The following is a 9,486-nucleotide window of genomic DNA, read 5'->3' as shown; positions in this document are numbered from 1 at the left end:
CAGTGGCTCTGCCAAAGCCTGATGAGCTCCAGGAGGCATTGGTGTTCTGTGGATGTGCTTGGTGTTGCTTGATCACACCACCTGGATCTTAAACCCTGCTGGCACCAGGGACACCAGCAGCTCTGAGAGGATGTGATGGTGCAGGGCTGCATGTCTGGGGCAGCCAGAACTCCAGGGCCTAAATCCCTCTGGTTAAAACACGGTTTCAAAGGATGAAATTTGGCTTATGGGCCCCCCCCATTCTCATTAACACCCCCCTGAGAATCCTGGGATACCAGGGCCCTGAAATAGTCCCTGCATGACACCAGAAGCAAAGACAAGACAGAGCCTAAGACTGAATTCCCATCTGGTCAAAACTGGGGGGATTTTGGCCAGGAACCTGAGAAGTTGCAGGATCACAGCCGTGGCCTAACAAAAGTCCAATGCTTCTGTGCCTTGACTGCAGCCAAGGGCTGCAGCCGTAACTCCTCATTCCTATCACCCTGTCCCAGGTGGTCCCAACACTGACAGCACCTCCCCAGCTGAGCAATACAGACTTATCCCACCACAGCTGCTTAGCAAGACAAATGGAAAATTCAGGCTGATAATGCAGTGCCAGAGCAGGAGGAAGAGATAAAGTTCAACCTGGTGATAGCCACATAGTAAAAATTGATAACAGAGCTGGTGGCAACAGCACAACAAGCTCCAGATGGTCCGGCATCGAGAAACGGAGCCCAGTGAAATGTCAGACCATCAATATAAAAACATCAAGTCACTGTAAGGAAATAGGGAAAGGCACAGAGTCACCTGGTGGTAAATCCCTCAAAAGTTCCCTGTGGAAGCAGACAAGAGGTACAATCTGTACAGAAATTAAAAAAAAAAAAAAAAAAGAAAGAAAAGAAAAAAGATTAACACTGGTATCGTAAAGAAACAGGCAAAACCAAAAGAGGCTCTGGATACGGATTATTTGATCAGCTGGTTTTTAGGATAATGGGTTAATGAAATGTCTGGGTAAGCAGAGTGTACACAGGAGATCAGATGGTTTGGAAACATTCGCACATTTCAGAAACTGCCTGTCCAGAAAGTGAATTGTACAGAGAGCCACAATTAAATATAGGAACAGGTCGATCATTTGTACTTCAGGTTTATTACCAAATCCAGGGGGAAATTATTCTTTTCATTCATCACTAAGTGTCTTTGTTCATGCTTTTGCTGCCTCACAGGGAGTTTTCACAGGTTGCTCATTCAAACCCTTCTGCTGCGGAACTGACAGTGGGTGCAAAAATCCAGAATGAAAATTAGGGAGAACTGCAACCCACCACCAGCTCCTCCTGAGAACACGGGGTGGGCAGACATAGCCCTCCTGTGGAGACCCTGACAGGACTGCAAATGGATGTGGAAGACCATATTGGTGGTGATATCTATCAGGAATTGCATTACAAGGACATAACCCAGGTCATCAAAGTCACCCCCTGAGGACAAGGGTCTCACAACTCGGGGCTCCACAAGGGCAGGTGAAGATTTAGGCACAGCAGCACTGCTGCTCACCTGAGGTCAACACTGTCCAAACCACCAAAATTCTTCTCTTCCCTGCCAGCTGGGTCTCACCTTTCCCCGAAGCCATCACTGGAGATATGGACACCATCACCATATAGACCACAGTTCTACTGTCCCCTTGTACAGGTACAGGTTGACACTCAGATGGTGACAACAGTCTCACCTGATCAATTAACCAGCAGCTCCAGTGATGGAGGAGCCTGTCAAACCACAACACACCTGCAAAACACCTTTGCTCTCCCCTGGACTTGCCATGAGAGATCACAAGCCCCAAAGGACCAAGGTGGGTCACCTGGGGGAGCTGCAGGAGCTGTTCCCACAAGTAAGGGAAGGCTAGAGGCAGGGACTGGGAGAAATGCCAGCTAGATAAAGCTGTGTGTTCCAGCTGCTGTGGGAACACAAGACCCAAAATGAGAAAGGAATGGCACAAAGAAATACTGACTGACAGTGCTTTAGGTACGGCTGAATGGTATCTGCATGTTGTCACCTGCTCCAAAGACTGCCTGACTCACCCATCAGAGGCAGGCATCCAGCAGCCCAGCAATTATTGCTGCCCTCCTCCAGAAAGCCAAGGGGAGAATTAAAACCGGCACAGCACTGAGGGAACTGTCCCCCACGGAGCCTGAATCAAATCTTGCTTTAGAAACAGCCCTTAAAAAGAGACAGAAATGAACATCTCGGCTCAGCCCCATGCGAAGGACACAGCATCCTGTGCCTGCTGCTTGGCTCAGTCGAGGGCCATAAATACCACCAGCCTTCCTGCAGGGATCTGCTCAGCGGAACCTGGGCTCCCCCAGGCTCCTTCGCACATTCCAGCATCAGCTCCCAAAACAGGATCTATTCCTGACAGTAGGAACGAAGTGAGCGATTGCATCTGCTATATTTAGAGCAAACAGTCAACACTCCACGTTTAAATGGTTACCAGCATTCTCATTAGATGTATAAATAGCCTCTGTTTGCTTTCTGAAAGAAATTGGTTTAAAAGAGGAAATTGCCTTGCCAGGCCTCCTCAGCCTGTAACTGTTGAGCAGGGGGGCCTATTTCAAATGAAAAATTAAATTATGCGTTTTCTCTAAGCCAAACCAGGAATAAAAGCTCATGACTGGGGCTGGTATTATCAGTGCTACCATGCTTTTATGTGGATACAGGGGTTTAAACAGTGGCAGCAGTTGGCTGCAGCAAACTCAGGCTGTTTGGTGCAGAGGGCATCACCCTCCCTCTCCCAGCGTTGACCACTCGCCATCCCGACCCCCCTCTTCCACCCACACACCAGTCTTGCCAGAGCCCCACTTCTTCGTAGAATCACAGAATGGTTTGTGTTAGAAGGGACCTCGAAGTTCATCTTCTTCCATCCCTGCAGAGACACCTTCCATGAGACCAGGTTGCTCCAAGCCCCGTCCAACCTGGCCTTGGATGCATCCAGGGATGGAGCAGCCACAGGTTGCTTCTTTGGGCAACCTGTGCCAAGGCCTCACCACCCTCACAGAACTTCTTCCCAGTGTCCCATCTAACTCTGCCCTCTGGCAGCGGGAAGCCATTCCCCCTTGTCCTGTCACTCCAGGCCCTCATCCGAAGTCCCTCTCCAGCTCTCTTGGAGCCCCTTTAGGCACTGGAATGGGCTCCAAGTTCTCCCCTGAACCTTGTCTTGGTGCAGGGGGGATCACTGCGGGGTGCAGGGGGATCACTGTGTGGGTGCAGGAAGGGGATCACTGTGTGGGTGCAGGGGGGTCAATGTGAGGGTGCAGGGGGGGATCACTTGGGGTGCAGGAGAATCACTGTGGGTGCAGGGGGGATCACTGGGGGATGCAGGGGGGGATCACTGTGAGGGTGCAGGGGGATCACTGTGGGGGTGCAGGAGGGGAATCACTTGGGGTCGGGGGGGATCACTGTGTGGGTGCGGGATCACTTGGGGTGCAGGGGGATCACTTGGGGTCAGGGGGATCACTGTGTGGGTGCAGGATCACTTGGGGTGCAGGGGGGGATCACTTGGGGTCAGGGGGAATCACTGTGTGGGTGCAGGGGGGATCACTTGGGGTACAGGGGGGATCACTGCGGGGTGCAGGGCAGGATCACTGGAGCGGGGCGCACACCCACGACCCTCACTCCCAAACCCGGGCCCCGCTCCCCCTCACACCATGAGGGCCGCCCCGGCGGGCGGAGCCGCGCCCGCCCCGCCCCGCTCCGTCACTGCCGGTGCGGCCCGGCGGGCCCGCCATGGCGTCGGGGGGTCCGGCCCGCGCCGCGGAGGAGCCGCCGCCACCAGAGCCCCCCGCCGAGCAGAAGCCGCCACCGCTGCCCCCCGCGCAGGAGGAGTTCTCCTTCCTGCCCCTCGTCCACGACATCATCAAATGGTAACGGCGGGCACGGCCACCGGGACACCAGCCCCGCCGGGCACCGCGTCCTGGCACCGCAGCCCTGCCCCGGCCACCCCCCTCCAAGGGGGTGACAGCAGAGCCCTCGGGGACCTGGGGGGGGGAGCAGGGCTGAGGACCCCCTCCCCATCAGTGATGCTCTCCCAGCCACAGCATCCTTAGGGATGCGCCCGACAGGGGACAGGGTTATGGGGTTTCCTCTTTGATGATGCTTTTCGTCGTTAGCATCCTCAGGGATGTCCTGAACAGGGAGCAGGGTAATGGGGTCCCCCCCCGCAATGATGCTGTGCAAGCCCCAGCATACCCAGGATGCTCTGGGTGAGGAGCAGGGTTATGGAGTTGCCCTTCAAATGATGCTCTCCCACCTCCAGCATCCTCAGGCTGCCCTGGATGGGGAGCAAGGCAGTGAGACGCCCATTTTAATGATGTTTTTTCACCCTCAGCATCCTCGGGGTGCCCCCCTACAGGGAGTGGGGCAGTGGGATCCCCCTCAAATGATATTCTCCAGCCCTCATCGTCTCTGCAGCGCCTTGGATAAGGAGCAGGACAGCGAGATCCTCCTTTTAATTATGTTCCTTAACATCCTTATGGTTCTCTGGATGGGTAGCAGGGCAGCATGGTCACACCTCTGTTGATGCTCTCCAACCTCCCAGCATCTCCTTTGCCCTTTTTCTTCCATCCAGATTTCCTGGGAAGAGTATCTGAGGGAGCTGGCACAGCCCCAAGTGCATTTCTGCTCAGAGCTGTGCCATTACCTGGGTGGTGTCAGGGTCACCGGGGCAGTGCAGGTGCTCCCATGGCCCAGGTACTGCCCCACCACCCAACATCCCAGGGCAGGAGCGTTGTATGACTGCTGGGTCATTGCTCCAGAGAGCTGAACTGTTTGGCTGATAACAGCCTCAGAAAGTACAGACAGTGCGTCAGGAATGCAGGCCACTTCTGGGGAACTGTAAAAAGGAGGATGTCTTCCGCAGTAGGACAGGTTATGTTGTTCTCTTCCCAGCTCAAGATAAGCACTTTACAGGTAAAAGGTAATGGTACAAGGGTATTGAGAACTGACGTGTTTCTGGCCCAGGATAACTTCTCCAGAGATGCTTGCCCAGAAAAGGAACGGCTCTGTAATGGAAATCCATCCAGGCCAGCTCCATGCCCTCACCTGGGCACTGTGCAGGGTGAGGCAGGGGGCGTGAAAAACATGAGTCCCCTTCTTCTGGCTGCACCCCTGACTGCCCTTTCCCTGTGCACATATTTGGGAGCTGAGGCTGGTTTGTGTCCTGCTGATGTTTCACTTGAATCAAGCATGTCTGAAAGGTGAGAGAGGTTCATCCTTAATGGCTCTGCAGCCTGAGCCGTGGGAAAGAAGGAAGGAAGGAAGGACTGACACCCCTGACACACTGGTCCATAACAGGGACGAAAACACAAACCCTCTGATTTCCCTCAGTTTTCCAGCTGTGCTGGGGGTGGGCAATCAAGTTGCCCCTGACCTTGGTTCTCCCTGAGCTGTGCCAGAATTGAGCCTAAATCCACTGCCAGGTGCTTGTACCTCAGCAAAGCGGGCAGTAGCCGTGGGCTGAGGGCTTCCCAGATCTGATATGTCACCGAGCAGGTCACAGTGACTCAGAGATGACAGTCCCAGGGATATCTTGCGCCCTATCCCACCGAGCCACCCACTCCCGTCACCCGGTTTCCTCGCTCAGCCTCACGCGTGGCACTCCCCGGGCGGCTCGATCAGACGCGGGTTCCGAACGGTGCCGCAGACGGGCAGGACCGCAGAGGGGAGCGGTGGGATGTGTTTTGCCTCATGTCCCTGACAGATGGCAAACGTATTGTCCTCTAACACTGCCGCGAGTCGCGGAGCCCAGCCCTGCTGTTCTGACACTGACTCAGCCGTGACAGGCACATCTCCAAGGTGACTCTGCGCTCGGGAGCGAGGATGGATCGCGTAAATTTGCTCACGCTCAAGGACGTGCTCTTTCCTGTTGGTTGGGCCCAGAGAAAGTTTTCCTAAACAGGGCTCACTGGTATTTTCAGCCTTGCACAGTCCAATGGCATCACTGCTGAGGTCCCAGTGCGTGGCTCCACCGGTGGTGGGTTGTGCTGGTGGTGTAGTGAAGAACACTTGTGCCCTAAGGCAGGTCTTATGACCAGTCCCTCAGCACAGGCTGTGGTTGGATGTTGCGTTGGATCCTGTGTTAGTGCAGGCAGCTCAGTCTCTTCCCACACCTCCTTCCTCCCACCTCTCCATGTCCCCAAACAGGGAGTCGCTTCAGTAGCTTCATCCAGCAGGAAAACCACCCATGAGGAGAAAAAGCCACCGAGCCTGAAGTATTTATCCCCTTGGACCTACCAGCCAACAGACAGCTGTCAGGTCTCTCTGTGTGGGGAAGGGAATGAGACGTGGGGAGCCCTGAAGCAGGGAGGACATCCCTGTCAAAGCCAGACTGCAGCTCTGGTGGGTTAAAGGCAGTGTCACCCCATCCTTTCTCCAGATGTGCCATGGGGTTGGTTGTGTGTGTGTGTGCCTGTGTTTTTCCACTGCTGACCTGACCATGAGTGCCTGCATAATGGGGAGACATTATAGTACCAGCTGCAGTTTTATTTAGAAAGGAGTAATGAATATTTTGTTCCAATAGGCCTTTGAAACAAGCGGCGACCATCTGGTTAAAAGTTTTGCTTTCAGCCATGTCACGATTCCCCAAAGTTATAATCGAGCCCCTCTCTGCTCTGGTCATGCCAAGCAGATTTATTTTTAGGTCTGCCTATTGAACAGGCTCCCAGTTTTTCAAAGACCATTAGAATCCCGCTCTCCCTATTAACAGGCGCCCTGGAAGCAGGGACTGGCTTTTGCCTGGAATTGGTAAAGCTTCTTGCTGGTGCTAACAAAGCTGAGTCAGATACTAATGAGGGTTCAAGGGCAGACACTGCCTCAGACAACACTGAGCCTTGAAAAGCACAGAGCTGGCTGCAGAACCAATTCTGCTGCTCTTAAAAAAAAGAAAAACCAACCACACAACCCAAAAAACCCCCACCGCTTCTCTTTTTATTAGTTATACATCCCCAGAGAGTCCTTTTAAAGCTCCAAAGTACAATTTTCTCTGCCTTTGGACACTCTCTGGTGCTTTGGGGAACAGTTTCTATTTTCTGCTGTCAAGCTGTTTGACTGCATTGATTTTTTTTGTATTACAGCTGCAACAGGTCACGGGTGAGACTGAGATCTTTTCTTCCAGGTGCCTACACAGAACACACATACAGTCTTACCTTCCCCAAAGAGAGGTACTGGAGTTCAGAGGGAGAATTTAGCCTGCCCCAGGGTAATGTTTGAAATCTGCAGACCAGCTCCTGACCCAGCTGATGCATCCTGAGGTGACTGGATTGTGTGCTGGAAATTAGCAGGAAAACAGTTTGCCCCTAAGTTACCCAGTCTGTATATCCATCTGTGTCCATTTTATTGGGATAGATGGATCAGGTGTGTGTAGCTAGATACCAAGACCAAATTTCCCAGAGAAATGCATTTTAAACCCTGGCTGTGTTGGAAATTACAGTGTTTCCGGTAGGAGAATTCAACAATGTCTTGATTTTCTCTCCTGTGCAGCATGGACAAGGACAGCCAGGATGTTCACCAGGTACTGAATGAGCTCAAGAACAAGTTCCAGGAGATGAGGAAGCTGATCAGCTCCATGCCTGGCATTGGTGTGAGCCCAGAGCAGCAGCAGCAGCAGCTGCAGAACCTGCGGGAGCAGGTCCGGACCAAAAATGAGCTGCTGCAGAAGTACAAGAGCCTGTGCATGTTCGAAATCCCCAAGGAGTAGGACGGGCACAGCTCCAGTCCTCGAGTCTGAGATATACCTCCTTTCCAGGCTGAACAGGGTGGCAGGAGTTTGCTTTTCTTTCCTTGTGGTTTTTTGGTTACACTGCTGTGGAACTGTGCCTGTGTGGACCATTGAACCACAGGTGAGTGACACTGAACCAGAACACCGAGTGCCTCACCTGGGGTGATTGCAGCGGCACCTTCCCTTTGATCTGCTGCAGGACTGTGCATTTATGTATCCATCTCCTGTTTTCTCTCGGGGTGGGGTTCTTCTTTTTTATGTTCAAACCAGAAGGAGACTTTATGTTTTCTCCTCGCTCGGGGTCAAAGTACCTGCTGGTTAATTTCAACGAGAGTGGAGGCATTTTCTGCACTGTTTTTTACTTTAAAATGGCCAAACATCAAAAGGGAACATAAGAGGGAAGCGTGAGCTGCTTGGCCCTGCTCCTGGAAAGTGACTCTGGAACACTTTCCATTTTCTGTGTGTTGAAAGAGGAGTAATTACTTTCAATTGCTTCTGTATTTCTCTTTCTGAACAATTGATGGTTGTGTTTGAGATGAGTCAAGTAAAGATTTATGAGTTCCAAACTGCCCCTCTTGTGTGTTCACTGGGTGGATGCGGGCTGAGCAGGGGCAGGATGTTGGCAGCACAGAGGGTGTGTGTGTGTAGCCTGGGCCCAGCTCCAATGTCTTTTCCTCAGAAAACAGAGGAAGGGCAAGAATCAAAACAAAGGGCATAAATGATTAGAGCTTTTGATTATTCCACTCTAAAGTCAGGCCTCACAGGACAGGTCAGTTCCACACCCAAAGCGCTCCAGGGGCTTCCCACAACCACGAGCGTTAGAGCAGCTTGAACAGATAATTCTGGTTGTTGGGAGCTGGGATTGTTGCACCTCACCTGTGGTTTAGAGACTTACCCTATCCCCACTGGAATCCTGTACTAGTACTTTCTTTGGGCAGGTGCCAGTGTGTAAACTCTGAGTAAAGCAGAACACCGTGATAAACAAGGCACAATGTACACATTATTTATTACTGAAATTGCCTTTCCACCAACCAATTGCCTGTCCCAGCTCAATAAATTCCTCTGTCTCATGCCTGGACGATGTTTTCCATTCTTTTGCCAGTTCGCTGTTCCTGTGAAATCAGGCATTCACAGAGCTGGAAGAAACAACCTGTTGCCAAAGAAATGTCTGGCACTCGGCACAGGAACAAGTTAACTCTGTCAACCTGAATCCAAGTTTCAAGCGAAACTCAGGCGGTTTGCTTTGCAGTCTCACTCCCCCACCTTAGTTTTGTGGCTTTGGTATGATTTTCCTGCCGTTAATATGTATTAAACACAGATTTGTGCTACTGTGTGAGGGGGAATGGGGGCTGAAAATGAACTGGAACAGAAGCTGGAGCCGGGAAGAGCTCTTCCCCTTTCCCTTTCACTTCTAGCAATGATTACTGCGACTTGTTATCGGGAAGAGATTAAAAACCATCAGATGCAGAGGTGACCTTTTGAGCAAAGTACTTCCTTTACTCATATTGCAAAATAAAAACAACATCCCAGCCGGGGTGCCAATGAATCACTCTGTGTTGACATCATTAAAAGTGTGCTTAGTTAATCGGCAAAGAGCATGAAGCACAATCAGCTCTTTGTAACGGAGTGATGTCAATTTGCTGGGTGACTGCAGGGAATGACATGCCAGTGCCCGGCATGTCATGGGGCTGGCAGGATCGTCACTGGTGGAGTGAGGAAAGAGTCCTGGCTCAGTGACCCGTTGGAGT

General features: G+C 52.1%; 1 protein-coding gene across 1 annotated transcript; it reads left to right on the top strand.

Annotated features, from left to right (window-relative positions):
- Positions 1 to 3,730: 3,730 nt before the first annotated feature.
- MED9 (mediator complex subunit 9) lies at positions 3,731 to 8,304 on the top strand. The gene is made up of 2 exons (XM_050317357.1): positions 3,731 to 3,887; positions 7,501 to 8,304. Exons 1-2 carry the CDS (start codon positions 3,751 to 3,753, stop codon positions 7,715 to 7,717), a joined length of 354 nt encoding a protein of 117 aa, XP_050173314.1. The 5' UTR covers positions 3,731 to 3,750; the 3' UTR covers positions 7,718 to 8,304.
- Positions 8,305 to 9,486: the final 1,182 nt, after the last annotated feature.

The sequence above is a fragment of the Myiozetetes cayanensis genome, unplaced genomic scaffold (assembly GCF_022539395.1).
Source record: "Myiozetetes cayanensis isolate MyiCay16 unplaced genomic scaffold, myiCay2020 scf20-37, whole genome shotgun sequence".
NCBI classification, from domain to species: domain Eukaryota; kingdom Metazoa; phylum Chordata; class Aves; order Passeriformes; family Tyrannidae; genus Myiozetetes; species Myiozetetes cayanensis.
Note: the sequence above shows the minus strand (reverse complement) of the source record. Positions and strands in the feature narration are given on the sequence as shown.

What these genes read in the sequence shown, in the direction of transcription:
- MED9 (XM_050317357.1), top strand. Translation starts at nt 3,751, where the DNA reads ATGGCGTCGGGGGGTCCGGCCCGCGCCGCGGAGGAGCCGCCGCCACCA. An exon ending in GTCCACGACATCATCAAATG is followed by an intron (nt 3,888 to 7,500) that starts GTAACGGCGGGC and finishes TCTCCTGTGCAG; the next exon opens with CATGGACAAGGACAGCCAGG.